Raw genomic sequence first — 14976 nt, forward strand, 5'->3', positions numbered from 1 at the left:
ACAAAAAAAAAAAAAAAAAAAAAAAAAAAAAAAAAAAAAAAAAAGATGCATCTGCTGGGGATGGGAGACAGAGATGAATCCTGAGTATCACAAAATCCAGCGGAGGTGATGGTGGGGTCCTGCCATCCGTGCAAGGATGTCTTTCACTCAGATCAAAGGATACTTCGGGTCTCTATGGAAGAGAGATGCGCCTCAGATGCCCTGGGCTCCAGGTCATTGACCTCTACATACAGGAGAGACTTGGCCTAAGATGAGGATTCCCTTAGGAGAGAAAAGCATCCTGGGCCTGCATGAGTTGTATAAGTTTATTGGTGAGACGAGGAAGCAGGGACAGAGGCCTGAACCAGGACAAAAATGTACATGCTGAGAACACAGATCCCTTCATTGATGGGATCAGTCTGCAGGGGTGCTCCCAGCTATAGTCTGCAGGGACCATGCAAGATACAACAAATAACCAGGTGTTTCCCCAGAGCTGACGTTGCTCTAGCAAGATACAGTCCTTGCAGGTCTATCAGTGGACCTGTAATCTCCTGTACCCATGGAGCATATGGCTGGATAACTACCTAAGCTGGGGCATGGAAGGAGCAACAGGAGGCCTGGGATGCCCTTTAGAGAAAACCTTCATCTGCAAGGGGGCATGCAGCCAGAGAAAGGGTCAAGTCTTTATCCTGGGCAATGCAGCAGGAAGGGGAGGCTGGGTTAAGAGGCCTCTTGGTGTGAAAGCAGAAAGATGGGCTAGAATCCCTATTCTTAATTAAGAAGGACTAAGGCAGAGAGTTGCAAGAGAGGACATGTCAGTGGAGAAGAAAAGCAAGGAAGGGATGATGACAAATGTGATGGAGGAATTTCCTGGAGCAGGGAGTCCAGGAGAAACCAGAGCAAGATGTCTGGACAGCTGTCTTTCACTTTATTTTGTGGTTTTCTTGGTGGGTAAGCTCAGAGCTGGGGGCTTCCCCAGCAATCCTTAAATTCACGTGCACTCCCCAGCCTAGTTTTGGCCACCCGCGGGGGCTGCAATTCCCACTGCCAGTGACACAGCCCCCAGACAGGATGCCATAGCCCCTGCCGACAGAGCTGGGCCAATAGTCATAGGTGTTGGCACCACTGAACCCAAAGCCGACTCCTGCGCCTGCGGTCCTGGCCATGGAGCTGCTGATGACCGCTGTGGAGGACAGAGGGAGGGATGATAAGGGTGTGTCCCAGGCCAGGGCTGACCCGAAGTCCTCTCCAACCTCCCAGCCCCAACTAGCTTTAATGTGTCCCTCTTACACAAACACTCCACATCAACAGTGGACTTGAGTTTAGTGATATATGCTCAATTCCTGGGCAGCTCAAGCACTGGGAGAATCAGCCCAGATGCCGCGGGACCCCCAAACCCAGAGCCTCCTCATTCTAGTAGCAGGGGCTTCCCCCAAAGAACAGATGATGCCCAAGTATCGCATAAGCCAAAAAGTCTTACATTTAACTCAAGGAGACATCCTTAATTTTTTTCAAAGCAGTTCCTGATTGCTCATCCCAGGGGAGTTTTTGCCGGCTCACGCAGTGTTTCCGTGCGCAGGTCCCAGTCTGATTGAGGAGGTGCCCCTCTTCCTACTCACAGCTTCCGTCATGAAGGAAAGCCGGGATGGGAGTGACACAAGAGGGTAGGACTGAGAGTCTCATCCTAGCATGGGTGAGGTTTCTGGGGAAGGGGTCAGTGTGAAATGTCAGAATGTGATGGGAAGCTGACGCCACAGAGGAAGAGGCCGAAGGTCTCATCAAAGGAGGCGATTAGGACAATGATGCTCTACCAGGCAGAGCCCAGGCTCTTCCAGGGGGTCCTGGTGGTAGGGGACTGCTTACTTTGTGTTCATTAATGGGCTAAAAATACTCTTTCAGGGAATGAAATACTCACATATGCTCACAGAATTGGTATATTCCCCAGACATCCTGCACAGGGAGACAAGCACAGGTAAATCTCCTTTACATGGAATCCAAGTTACGCTCACCCCAGCCTGGAATCATCAGCCAGGCTACTGCAGCCTCCACAAGCCCTCTAGCTGGCCAGGTGGCATGAAGTGTACCTGTGTGACTCTAATCACCTCTCTTTCCCTCCTCATCTGCTCTTTCCCCTTCAGAGATGTGCGAATTTCAACCCTGGAGCGCCCCCCCCAGCCATGGCAACACCACCTCCCAGAGGCCCTCCTGCCATGCTTCTCTTCAGCCCATTTCTTCATCCCTGTGGGGCTACTGCCTGAATAAATACACGTGTAGAAACGCTAGCATCAGGAGTTGCCGCTAAGGAACCAACTGTATGATTTTAGGACCAATAACTTCTCCTCTCTAGGTCTCATTTATAAAATGGTGCAAGGTTAGAACAGGGTTTTTCAAATGTCAATGCTTCAGGTACCACCCTTCCAATTGTTGCTACGACCACGTATAACTCATACTCTTATATATTTAGTATTTTCCATTGATCCTGCCTTTTATAATAAAAAATGCATTTCTCTTAAAAGGAAGTCTTATATCACCAGGGTAAACAGAAAACCAGTATTGCTGGACCAAAAAAGACAAAAACACTAGCAGTAAAAATAATATAATGAATGAAACAATTTTTTTAAATTTTGGCTAGATATTTTTGTCTGCCCAGAGACTGTGAAGCTGAGATCTACCATCTCTTCACTAACTGGGACATTTGCAAGTGTCAGAGCAGCAGTGTTAAAGATACAACAGCACTACACTGAAACTTTCTCCCCATCACAGTCTGAAGACTGGAAAGAGAACCCCAAAGGAAATCATCATCTTATTATCTGACCAGATTCTGTATAAGGCTACGTTTGTGGGTGACCTAAAAAAGCATCTCCAGCCCCTCCAGCAGCCTGCCCCCCCCATCTGGGAAACTGAGTCAGAGGATTCCAAAAGTCCTTCCAGCCCGAACATTCTAAGACCCCTCCCATCACCCACTGGCACTCCTCACCCTCCAGCAGCTTGCGGTAGGTGGCGATCTCGATGTCCAGGGCCAGCTTGGTGCTCATAAGTTCCTGGTACTCATGCATCATCCGGGCCAGCTCCTCCTTGACCTGGAGCAGGGTGGCCTCCAGCTCATCCAGCTTAGCTCAAGCGTCCGTCAGGGCGCAGTTGCCCCACTGCTCGGCGTCAGCAGTGGCCATCGCCAGGCTGGAGCACTGAGGGCCAGGAGGTGGCATTGCCCCCTCAGTTCTAAGGCAGCCTGAGCCTCCCTTCCCGCCCCTCGCCCCAAGTGCTTACTGTGGTTGGACCAAGCCCTGTCCTGCTCCACTTCCTAGAGCAAAACCCCATGCATGGCGATAGAGTCCTGTCAACCTGGGACTGGGGGCTTGTTATTCCCAGCCCCTTGGCTTTCTGAAAAGGCCCTTCCAATTGTTCCAGAGTTCAGGTGGGAGCTACGTGCAGGCGATGAGAGCAGGGGCTCCATTTGAGGAAGGGGCTTCTGAGATGGAGGACCCAGAGAAGGAGAAGGGGCATGGGGGAGTGTATATGATGGACAGTTCACCCCTCCCTTGGGATTGAGCCAGGAACCCCCAAAGCCCCTTCACCGGCTTCTTCACACTCTCGATCTCCGAGTGCAGCCTTTGGATGAGCCGGGTCAGCTCTGAGATCTCGTTCTTGGTGTGTTTGAGGTCATCCCCAGGCCAGCCAGCTGCCAGCTGCAGCTGCTGGAACTACGGGGAGAGGGGTCAAAGCAAGGAGCCGAGCTCAGCCTGGCAGACTGTGCCTTTGCCTGGGGAGTGTGGCAGAGGTACGTACCTGTCCAGCTTCGCCCGGCCTATCACCTGCCTCCCACTCAACCATCCGTTCATTGGCTTGCTTCATTTGCCTTAAACACAGTTGATCTCACTGATGGTTGGATTCGGCCTTAAGGTCAATTGAAATTCCCATACTCTCCACACGGCAGGTTTACAACACACAACTTAGATTATGATACTCCCCTGCCTATAGCCCTTCAAAGTTAAGGTCAGATTCAAACTCCTAGCCTGGCATCAAGGTGCTTTGAGATCTGAGATCCACCAAGATCTTCAGACTCAGTTCTCACTGCCCCTGCCCATCACCTACTTGGCTCTCCACCTGTGCCAAACAGTTCCAGGTTCCATAAAGGGCCCATGTGCTCTCAAGTCTCTGACTCTTTGCGTGAGCCTCTCCCTCCAGCTGGAAAATATCCCCCCACCCGTCCTCCCTCTTTCCCTAACCAGCTCCAACTCAGGGCAGAGTCACTTCCTCCAGGAGGCCTTCTCTGATTCCCTGCTTGGGTGCACTTCTGTGCCCAGAGCCCCTGGCACACCAGTCTGTAGGTCTTAGCACGCTGTACTGTGATCACACGTTTCTATGTCTTTTCCATCAGGCTCAGAATGACAGGATGGCAGGGACCTTTAATTTTATTTCTACCATCTAACTTTGAGTGTAAGTCATTAAATTCAACTGAGGAGGCCCTGAGAGACCCGACAGTGATACTCAGGCTGGCTACTCCCCGCTCCCGCACTCCACCCGCTCAGAGGGCACAAAAAAGGCAGTAACCTGCCCGGCTTCTGGGCTTCTGGGCTTCTCGGCGTGGCCCGTCGCGACCTACAACTTCCCGGTGGGTGAACTTGAGAAGCCCCTCCCCTGCTTCCAACCCTTGACTCCTCCTCCCCACCCCAGAAACTCGGAAAAGAGCCGATTTAGCATTCTCCCAGGGGAGGGGTGCAGTGATGGAAAGAAGTCAAAGACTTCCTGCTCTGCCACACGGGGTGAGCCCCGGGTCTATGGGGAGATTAGTTTTTGGAGGACCAGCTGGCCAGCCCAGGGAGCAGGAAGCAGCTGCTTCTGGCAGGAGGCCCCTGCCTGGGAGTGCAGACCCCTGAGGTTAACATTTCGCTGCTCTGCCCTGCTGCCCTGAGCCTGCCTGCATGCGGCAAAGGCCCCATGGGCAGAGACCAGCCTTGGGCAAACGGCGTGCCCTTTGTTCTGCACATAGTAAGGGCCCGTGGGAGGCAGCATGAGGAGGGATTGGAGTCTGCATGCACTCCATGGCAGTCGAGGGTGGGAGGCACCAACTGACGGCCCGGGGAGTGAGTGCAGTCTGCAACCGTAGTAGGAGGGATTTAGGTCAGACTGCACAAGGGGAGCTGTGCGGACTTCCTCCGAAGAAGGGAAGATTGTGATGCTCCAGGTATCTTGGAATCCGTCCAGTATAAAAACAGTATGTCCACAAAGGCTATACCCAGACCCCCACCTCTGAATATCCAACCGGAATCTCCAGGGCTGGCCCCAAACAGGAAGCTACACCCTCCAGTGCCCCCAAAGACCTGCCTCACACCCCCCTCTCTCCCACCACTCAGGGACAGCCACTAGACATAACTTCGGACACAATCACATGAGGACAAGGGCAAGTGAGCTCAGCACGAAAGCTCTGTGAGAGCAACATGTTTTCATTTCTCCATCCAACAGTCGTGACCTTGTTGATTCTGCGAACAAGTTCCCAAAAGCCTTGCTGGCTTGGTGGGAAAGCCCATGCCTGGAGTTTCGTGAAGACAGGGACTTGCTAGACGCTGAGCATAAGCTCCCTGACCTCTTGTTCTATATTCAGTGGAGACCTCTGACTGCCTGTCCCCATACCTGCCCTATACCCCACACCTCCAGACTTGCACCCCTTCCCGCCAGATACTCCTGGGTCTCAGCACTGAGACGGCCCCACCCTGACTGCCTGCAATGCGCGATCTTTGGATAACTGTTGGTTGCTTTGAGACTGTGCTCCTGTTCTGTAGGCAGTCTTCAGGCTCCACACATGACCCTTCTGTCCTAATAATCTGGGCAACTTAGAAGTAGAGATCTGAGAAATTAGCTGATAACCTTGATTTGGACAGACAGACAGACCCCTCAGGCCCCAGCCTCCTTCACTTTCACCTGAATTCTTGAGGCTTCTCCCCAAGGAACAAACACGATTGCTCAAAGTGAATGACAAAAGCTTTTTATTGAAGATTCACCCAAAGATGGACAGAGAGAAGGAGAAGAGGTGGACAGGGTACTGAGTGGCTCTTGTCCTGACCTTGCAGGGTCAGAGGCCGCCAAGTGATGGAGAAGGAGCTTGGTCCTGCTGCAGAGGGAGATCCGGGATCTGGTAGGAGGCGGCATTGGGCTGGGTGGGGATATATGCGACCCTAATAATTCTGGAGATGAAGCGCCTGGCTGGATTCTCCTCTGTCCGTGGGAGGTGAAGAGTCAGCTGACACCTCTCCCATGCCAGCTGGGTCAGCAAGCCCAAATTAGGAAGAAGCTACCAAACTCCAAGAGAGCAGAGTCCATGCCCTGGCACTGAGGCGGCATTGGTAAGATAAGCCCCAGGAAGGGAGGGTGGAGGTGGAGGTGAAGGAAGCAGAGACACCAGGAATGGACCAGGCTGGCCTCAGGCGGCTGCAGGGACCTCACCTCCTCTATCGGTGGGATCTCTTGGCCAGGGTGGTGGTAGAGATGATCTTGCTGCTGGAACTACCGCCGACACCAACACTACCACCAAACCCAAAACCACTTCCGGAGCCAGAACCCAGGCCAAATCCGGAGCAGCTTCCTAACCCTCCACCAACGCCTCCTGCACTGGCAGCACCCCCAGCTACAGCTGCGGGAGAAAGACAAGGACATGGTCGTTCCAACAGTGCTGGAAACCAGGAATCTCACCCCAAACCAGGGTGAACAAATGGCCACAGCGGGGGCAGATGGTACTTACAGATGCTCACGGCACTCTGGCATTCTCCAGACATTCTGTGGGCAACAGAAAGAGCAGTGAACCTCAGCAAACCTGGAGCCACACTTGGTTCAACAAGCAGGTATCAAGCACCCTCCCATCCTTCAGCAGCCAGATTTGAGGCCTGAATGTGAACCTGTTACATAACACCGTCCTGATTCATAACACACCAGCACAGAAGCAAGTGGTCCAGCAGAGGTGTCCCGGACTGGCCATGGCTCTGGACCCTCTCCCTTCCTCCTGTTCCCACCCTGCCTTAGCCCCCCTCACCGGCACTCCTCGCCCTCCAGCAGCTTGCGGTAGGTGGCGATCTCGATGTCCAAGGCCAGCTTCACACTCATGAGCTCTTGGTACTCTTGCAGCATCCGGACCAGCTCCTCCTTTGCCTTCTGCAGGGCGCCCTCCATCTCTGTGCGCTTGCCGTGGGCATCTTTCAGAGCCGCCTCCCCACGCTGCTCTGCACCAGCCACGGATGCCTGCAGGGTCTGGCACTGCAGACAGGGGCGCGGGACAGGCAATCACCAGGGTCCTGCTGTCAAGACCTCTAAATCTGTCCCCTCTCCTGTAGCAGCTTTGCTTGGGTTAGGATGTCAGGATTCTGTCTGTCCTTCTCCCCACCTTCCCTGACTCTTATGTATTTTATTCACTCCAGCTAGGGTCCACCGATGCCCCCACCAGACTGATTAGATAAAATGAGCAAAACCAATGAAAAAGAGCCAGGAAAACTTATCTGCTGAGGTTATCATGTCATGTTAACTAGGATATTGCTGAAAAGATCTGGGTATGACTTATGCAAAGAGCTACAAATCCCCCGCAGACTAGCTCAGGATCTTCTGGGCTGATGTCTTATCCGCTTGTCTACTGTGGAGGCATCTGCCTCAGGCCCCTGGCCCTGTACCGAGGCCGGGTAGAGGTGACACATACTTGCTTCTTGACATTCTCGATCTCAGCCTGCAGCCTCTGGATCATCCTGTTAAGCTCTGAAATCTCATTCTTGGTGCTCTTCAGGCTGTCACCATGTTGTTCGACTGAGGCCTGGAGCTGCTGGACCTGAGACCCAGGAGACACAGGGAATCAGGGGTCAGGGGTGTTTGGGTAGAGTCTATTCTCAAGTAGACTCAGCAAGAATAGCCACAGGTGGCAGGAATGATACAAAATGTCATGCTATCTCCAGGCAGACCAGGCTCAGTGCCACCCAGAAGAACCAGAACCCCTCACTTCTCTTGGGCTCGAGCTGATGCTCATCTGCTCACAGACATTAAAAGCAGAGCCCCAGAAGCCACTCTCGGCCCCTGAGAGACCCCCGACACCCACCTTGGTCTGGTACAAGGCCTCGGCCTCGGCCTTGCTCCTCTGAGCGATGTCCTCGTACTGGGCCTTGACCTCGGCGATGATGCCGTCCAGGTCCAGGTTGCGGTTATTGTCCATGGACAGGACCACAGACATGTCGCTGACATGGGTCTGCATCTGTGACAGCTCCTGCAGGGAAAATGTCTCACACCAGGCCTCCTGGAGAGTCTTCCCTAATCTCTGACACCAGAGACCTGCCATCACCATGGAAATGGCCATGCCACAGGCTCAGATGGAAGCCAACTTGGCATTGCATACAGAGAAGGAGGAGGGGTAAATTTCTATGTAGAAATCAAGTGGTTGGCGATATCCCAAGTCAGAAAAGCAATGCTTGTAGTCCCTACTGCTCCCTAAGCTCCTCCAGGTCAGGGGGCCCTGAGTATGTTACATGGAAGGGAAGGGAATGGATCTATTTCACCAGAGAAATGCTAGACAGCAATAACTTCTATCCCATGCAATCTTTAGACCTAATCTTCTAAGACAACCTCTGGTTTTGAGACCACTCAGTTGAATCTCTCACTTCAACCCTTTCTATCCATGACCTTGCTGAGAGCCCACGGCCCTGAAGTAAGGGAGCTGGAGTCCTTTCAACGAACTGTCAGTTCCGACCAGCAGCCTCACAGATGGAGGAGTCCCTTCCCTGAATGGGGGGGTGGGGTGGGGGAATGGAGTCCTCACCGCAGCATAGAGGATCCTCAGGAAGTTGATCTCATCATTACGGGCCTCCACTTTGGCCTCCAACTCCGCCTTGTTCATGTAGGTGGCGTCCACGTCCTGCAGAGGAAGGGGGAGGATAAGAGACAAGGTACAGGCATTCCAACAGGGGGCAGGGAGTGTTATGTGACACACAAGGTAGCACCAGGTGAGGTGGCAGGGGACTAATCATTTGGCCTATTCTGCCCCTAAAGCCACCTGCAGACATGGAAGTTAATTACCCAAATGGGCTTTTTTTTCACAGCCTTAATTCATAGTTCAGTGAGATCTGGATAGTACCAAGTGGGGTGGAGATGAGAGGGATGGACCGAACCCATGATTCAAGCCAAAGGCCACTCCTGAGGGAAGTGGGAGCACATCCCTACCCGCCTTCAACCCTTACCTTCTTTAAGACCACAAAGTCATTTTCAGCAGCTGTACGTTTGTTGATCTCATCTTCATACCTAGGGATGGGAAGATGCAAAAAAAAAAGACAAGGGCTTCCCTGGTGGTACAGTGGTTGAGAGTCCGCCTGCCGATGCAGGGGACACGGGTTCGTGCCCCAGTCCGGGAAGATCCCACATGCCGTGGAGCGGCTGGGCCCGTGAGCCATGGCCGCTAAGCCTGCGCGTCCGGAGCCTGTGCTCCGCAACGGGAGAGGCCACAACAGTGAGAGGCCCGTGTACCGCAAAAAAAAAAAAAAAAAAAAAAGCCCACAGTGAGCTACTGTTTCTCACTCTCTCCTGCTGGTTTTCAAACATCTAACTACCTGGAAAAATCCATCTAATTGGCTACATTTTCCCACGTTCATACAGATATTCATTCCACCTACATTTATTGAGTAATTACAGCATATGAGGTACCAGTCTAGACCCTAGTTTACTCAGAGAAGTGAAAACCAAATTTTAAAAAGACTGTTTGCAAGAGATAAGATGTGAGGAGGAGAACCAGCAATGATCTGGTCGACTTTATTTCCATAGAAGGGCTGTCCTTTGGCAATTGGGTGGATTAAATTCTCAGGAGGGTTGCCAATACTCCAGTTCTTTTTCTTTGGTGTGAGAGTGAATTGAGAGAGGGAGCTGGTGTTTTTCTCAGCTCCATCCCATAATGAGCATAATAAGAGTTACTCTGCATTCAATGTTCATTTTATGTCTGGCACCATGCTACTAGCTCTCTCTATCTCATTTAATTTCATTTAATTCTCACAACCTATAAAGTAGAACTATTATCCCCATTTTAAAGATGATGAAAACTAAGGTTCAGAGAGGTTAAGCAAGTCACCCAAGATCACACAGCTAGTAAGTGAAGGAATCAGTATGCCAAGCAAGTCCATCTATCTCTACAGCCTGTATTCTTCTAACCCTGCTGTATTACTTTCCATCTGTTTGGTTTTTTATCTTATTTGTATATGGCAAGCCCAGCTCTCTGAATACATCACTCATTTTCTGTTTGGGGCAACTTAGGGTTACTAGACCTCACCCCATTAAAAAAGTGACCATGTAGAAGCATGGGAACAGACTGGAGGTCCTCCCTGACCCTTTGGGGTCTCTCCAGAGCCTGAGATTCTAAATGATGAAGAGGAACCCGGGGGGCCTGGGGCATGGCTGGGCAGATTGTCACATCCCCTCCCCAAATACTTGGCCTTGAAGTCCTCCACGCTGTCCTGCATGATTTTCAACTCATACTGCAGGCCTCCTTTGTTGTTGGTCAAGGTATCCAGCTGCTTCCTCAGGGCACTGAGGTAGGCCTCAAACAAGGGATCAAGGTTTTTGCTGGATGTGGTTGTCGCCTGCTGCTGAAGGAGGTTCCACTTGGTCTCTAGAACCTTGTTCTGCTGCTCTAAGAACCGCACCTGTATTTAACACAGGGACCAACCGACAGATGAGGGCCTGAATCTCTGGCAGGAGGGCTGGCCAACACCATCCCCGTCAATCCAAGCTAACCAGGGAGCCCAAGAGCCATCCGAGTAGGGCCACCACGTTGCAACTCCAGGCATTATCTGCTGGGGTCAACATGGCGGCCCCGCTCCATAGCAGCAAGTGGGCCACGTGTGTTGGGGAGAGCAGAGCAGAGCCCAAGCATCGGGGCCTGACTGTGCAGCAAGAACAACTTCCCGACCACAGGGATCCAGAGTTACTGAGAAGGGATGAGTTGCTGAGAATACTGAACCTCTATGAAATAATAGAATAAAACAAACTTAGGAGATACAACCACAGCCTAAGGGCTATTGCATTCAAAGTGATCCTGACCCAAGGCAAAGGAATGATAAATTCACTGAAGATGTTTTAAACAAGCTTTCTTCTAAATGGACCTGGTGTGTCCCTGTGAACCTGTGCACAACTGAGTATAAATACTTAAGATCAAGCCCTAGACATATTCTGAGTCTCATAGACTCACTGCTGCAAGAGGACTTCCCTGAACTTTCCCTCTAGGAAGAGATCTAGCCAGATAAACCAGGGTTTGGCATGATATTTCCACTTTAGGTGCTTCAGAATTGTAAGAAAAGCAGGTAAGGGTGACTGATCACAGTTTGAACTTAAACTGATGATGGGAGATTAGACAAGGAAGCACCCAAGCCTTGGTCTTACTTTCACATCTATAGGTCCTAGAGTCACAATAAAGCCCTTTTAAGCTGCTATGGGTTAATTCAAACTAGCAAGAAGAGCAAATATTCCCACTCGATCTACTCCCAGATTGTTCGTTCTTGCCCCATCATCTAAGAGAAGTAAGACTTCGATGCACAGAGAACCAGGGCACCCTGGGCCAAACGTGCTACAGTCATCTATTCAGTCATTCATCTTTGGATTAATGACTCTCTGGAACTAATCTCTTTGCTATCATCCATCATACAGAAGCACAGCATACAGCAGAAAAGACTTGAACCTCCAGACCTTGCATGGAGTAGGGAAGTGGACTACAAAAAGGAAAATCAGAGAGCCATCCCCTATCCTCTTCAAACAGACCCAGAAATGAGCAATTTTGCCCAGAATCAGGAGGATGAACACAATGACCTTCCAAGGTCCTACCAGGAACTCTAATCTGCCATTAGAGTCACTCCCTTTCTCATTTGGGAAACCAGCCTGGTTTTCTTCTGCTCTGACAACAGAAGTGTCAGTCGTTACGCTATTATATTCACTATAATTAATTAACTATTAAATTATTAGCCATATTATTTATGAAACCAAAATCTGAGAAGAAGCAGGGAAACAAGGAACCCACTTTATAGCTGGGGTGACTGGACCCAGAAAAGCTGAATGATTTGCCCAGTAACACATAGCACGTCAGGAAATCCAAGTACTGAACTGCTTTGAGCAGCCTGTTTTCCCACCAGTCATAGGACAAAAGAGAAAGAGTAATGACTCTTCTTAACCGGGTGGGAAACAGCGGCCCAGAGAAGTTCAGTTTTCCCAAGTCCGCAGCAGGCTCAGGTCTGAGATGCCAGGACTCAGAAACCCTGGCTTCTACCACCTTATCTGACCAAGGGGCCGGCTCACCTTGTCAATGAAGGAGGCGAACCTGTCGTTGAGGGTCTTGATCTGCTCCCGCTCCTCGGTCCGGACCTTCTGGATCTCAGGGTCAATCTCCATGTGGAGTGGCGTCAGCAGGCTCTGGTTGATGGTGACCTCCTGAATCCCTCCAGCAGGGCAGACAGGGAAGCCAGCACCGCCCCGTCCACCAAAGGAGCTACCGAATCCAAGGCCAAAGCAGCCAGCCCCCAAACCTCCAGCAGCCCCAAACCCAGCGCCTCGCCAGCAGCCAGCCGTGCCGATGGAGATGCTCTTGTTTCCCCCGAGGTTGCAAAGGCTTCTGCTACTGAAGCCCCCGGAGCAGGAGCCTGTGCCCCCAGACATGGAGATAGAGCTGAAAGCAGGCTTCTTGCCTCCACCTACGATGGCTGAGCCACAGCTAAAGCCCTGGGGCCCGCCTCGGACACACTGCTGTCTGATGAGCATGGCTGGAGAGAGAGGAACACGCTCAGAGCTGTCAGGGAGAAGCGAGAAGGGCCAGGCCACTGACTGCCACAGCCGTAGCCTGGGTCTCTTATATGTGCAGGAGAGCAGGGCTTGGTTGCAGGGGCATAAAGGGAAAAATCTGAAACACCTCTGGGCTTGGCCTTTGGCACTGGCCCATCCTTCTTACACCTGCTGAACATGTCACAAACACACCTACAGAAGTCATTAGGAGGGCATGCTCTCCGCCGGGAGAAGCTGAACCGGTGATGCAGGGCCTCCTGGGTCACAGGCCCCCCACCCACTGTACTCCCATCTCACCAGCCTCCAGGGGCCTCCCTGCTCCAGACAAGACAACCCATCGCTCTGTCGCTCACTCCACAGAATATGGAACCTGCAGGCCTGACTTCACATGCATGCTCTGCAAACCTGAAGCAAGTCATTCTCTGGGGCTCAGTTGCTTCACCCATAAATTGAAAATACTGCAAATATTTTCCTTCACCTCTGTCAAGATCCTGAGATTAAGAAGAATGAGTGCTTTGTAAGCCGTCAGAGGCTGCACTGTTATTTGTCATTTTCATTACTCTTCTTCCATGTGCACTTGGCCCCATGTAGTCACACAAAAGGGGAAATCCATATTCCAGCCTTCTGGCCTTCCAAACCTAGATCAAGACTCACCTCGACTTGACACACAGTTATTGAGAACCTACTGTGTGCCAGGCATGGAGCTGGGGACAGAAGAAAGTTGACTCTGCCTTGGGCCGTCAAGACTCGCATTCCTTCTCGGGGCTTCCAGTCTGGGTTGGCAGGATTCTAGGTCAGCGTTCTCCAGGCTGGGTCCTTATTGTGCGCGCCATGCTACTCAGTTTGCTGCCCAGTTGTTTTCTTGGCTCCACCGGAACAGGTCATGTTCTGTTTTCCCATGATGGTCCCGACATTCAGGGTAGGAGCTTGGAACTTTTTGTTCCAAGGTGCTGGGGACCCCTTTGGCAGAATGGTGAAACCTATGAGTCTCTGCCCAGAGCAATGTTTTCAAATACAAAACCCTAGTTTTAAGCTCGGACTTAAATTCTTCCCCACTGAGTGCAACAGATCTGTCTTCAAATCCCACCTGTTGCCACTAACTGGCTGTGCAGTCTTGGGCAGGTCACTTAACCTCTCTGAACCCATTCAACCCATCCTCTCATCTATCATATGGGACGCCTGCCTCATAGATCGTGAGATGAGGTATCTACAGTGCCTGGTATGTAGTAGGTCGGTAGGCATTCATTCTTATCCTGCCCGGGCTTTGCCATTGCCACTTCTGAGGAGAAATTAGATGAAACCTCACCCCTCTTCTCAATCCCTAATGAGACTGCTATTCTGAATCTGGGGAACAGCAGTGATGAGGGCCTACATAATTCCCACAGGCCTGAGCTGACTCTGACCGAATGAAAGCTGGCCACCCCAAAAATGATCAAGCCATCCCGTGCAAAGAGAGAGAGCAGGGCGGGCCCATGGGGTGAGAAGAGGGTGGTCAGTGGATGCAGGTCTTGGGGATCGGGCTGCAGGGGAGGCTGGACTGGCTGGGAGCTCTCTCCTCTGGCCAGCTCCTCTCTCCCCACCTCTACCCTCATTGCCTCTCCCTGCCCTCCTCTTCCCTCTACCTCTGAGCTGCACCCCACCCTCTGTCCCCATCTACTTCAGCCTTTGCTGGGCTCTCCCTGCCCCTGCCTAGGTGGCCTCTAGGTAAATGGAGAGTGGGTGGAAGTGCTGTAGCAGGGAGGACAAGAGACCCCCTGGGCCCCGTCAAATGTCCATGGGAGAGAGCCCAAGGGATGGTCCGTCCACCTGTAGTAAGTGAGCGTTCTAGAGCCAGGACTATCTCCTACGAGGGACAAGGTTGAACATCCTCTCATCCTTTCAATGAGTATTTATTGAATGCCAACTTCATGCCAGGCACTGTACTGAATGCTCTATATACATGTGGTCATGCAATCTTCCTAAAAGCTCTCTGCAGTCAGTATCACAACCGTGTTTACAAATGATGACTTGGAAGCCCCGGGGAGGAGAAGTAGCCCCCCAGGGTCACACAGTAGCATGTGGTGGAGCCAGGACCCGAACCCACATCAGTCTGCTCGCAAAGACTCTGCCCTCCCTGGGGGTTGATGAGGACTTTCATGGGCTAGGAGGAGGGTTTGCATCTGCAGGGTGCAGCCTCAAGGCATCTCGTGATGTGTCCATTGTGTCTTGTAGTCTATAGCTGTGACA

The 14976-nt window shown here is 51.7% G+C and overlaps 2 protein-coding genes across 2 annotated transcripts in view; both read right to left on the reverse strand.

Moving 5' to 3' along the window:
* Positions 1 to 3810, reverse strand: part of LOC113621251 (keratin, type II cytoskeletal 71-like) — a 22452-nt gene extending 18642 nt beyond the window's left edge. The window contains 3 exon segments of the mRNA XM_027108204.1: positions 2940 to 3059; positions 3555 to 3680; positions 3766 to 3810. Coding sequence (XP_026964005.1) covers positions 2940 to 3059; positions 3555 to 3680; positions 3766 to 3810 — 291 coding nt within the window.
* Positions 3811 to 5940: 2130 nt separating this feature from the next.
* On the reverse strand, positions 5941 to 12775 carry KRT4 (keratin 4). Its single transcript, XM_027106380.1, has 9 exons — positions 12271 to 12775; positions 10414 to 10628; positions 9180 to 9240; positions 8762 to 8857; positions 8048 to 8212; positions 7658 to 7783; positions 7004 to 7224; positions 6716 to 6750; positions 5941 to 6607 (listed from the first exon to the last, which is right to left on the reverse strand). Exons 1-9 carry the CDS (start codon positions 12727 to 12729, stop codon positions 6426 to 6428), a joined length of 1560 nt encoding a protein of 519 aa, XP_026962181.1. The 5' UTR covers positions 12730 to 12775; the 3' UTR covers positions 5941 to 6425.
* Between the last annotated feature and the right edge of the window lie 2201 nt (positions 12776 to 14976).

Source organism: Aethalodelphis obliquidens, unplaced genomic scaffold (assembly GCF_003676395.1).
Source record: "Aethalodelphis obliquidens isolate GAN/ISIS:26980383/991018 unplaced genomic scaffold, ASM367639v1 scaffold8, whole genome shotgun sequence".
Taxonomy (NCBI): domain Eukaryota; kingdom Metazoa; phylum Chordata; class Mammalia; order Artiodactyla; family Delphinidae; genus Aethalodelphis; species Aethalodelphis obliquidens.

What these genes read in the sequence shown, in the direction of transcription:
- KRT4 (XM_027106380.1), bottom strand. Translation starts at nt 12,729, where the DNA reads ATGCTCATCAGACAGCAGTGTGTCCGAGGCGGGCCCCAGGGCTTTAGC. An exon ending in AGGCCTTGTACCAGACCAAG is followed by an intron (nt 7,784 to 8,047) that starts GTGGGTGTCGGG and finishes CCTGGGTCTCAG; the next exon opens with GTCCAGCAGCTCCAGGCCTC. An exon ending in CTGGAGGGCGAGGAGTGCCG is followed by an intron (nt 6,751 to 7,003) that starts GTGAGGGGGGCT and finishes TGTTGCCCACAG; the next exon opens with AATGTCTGGAGAATGCCAGA.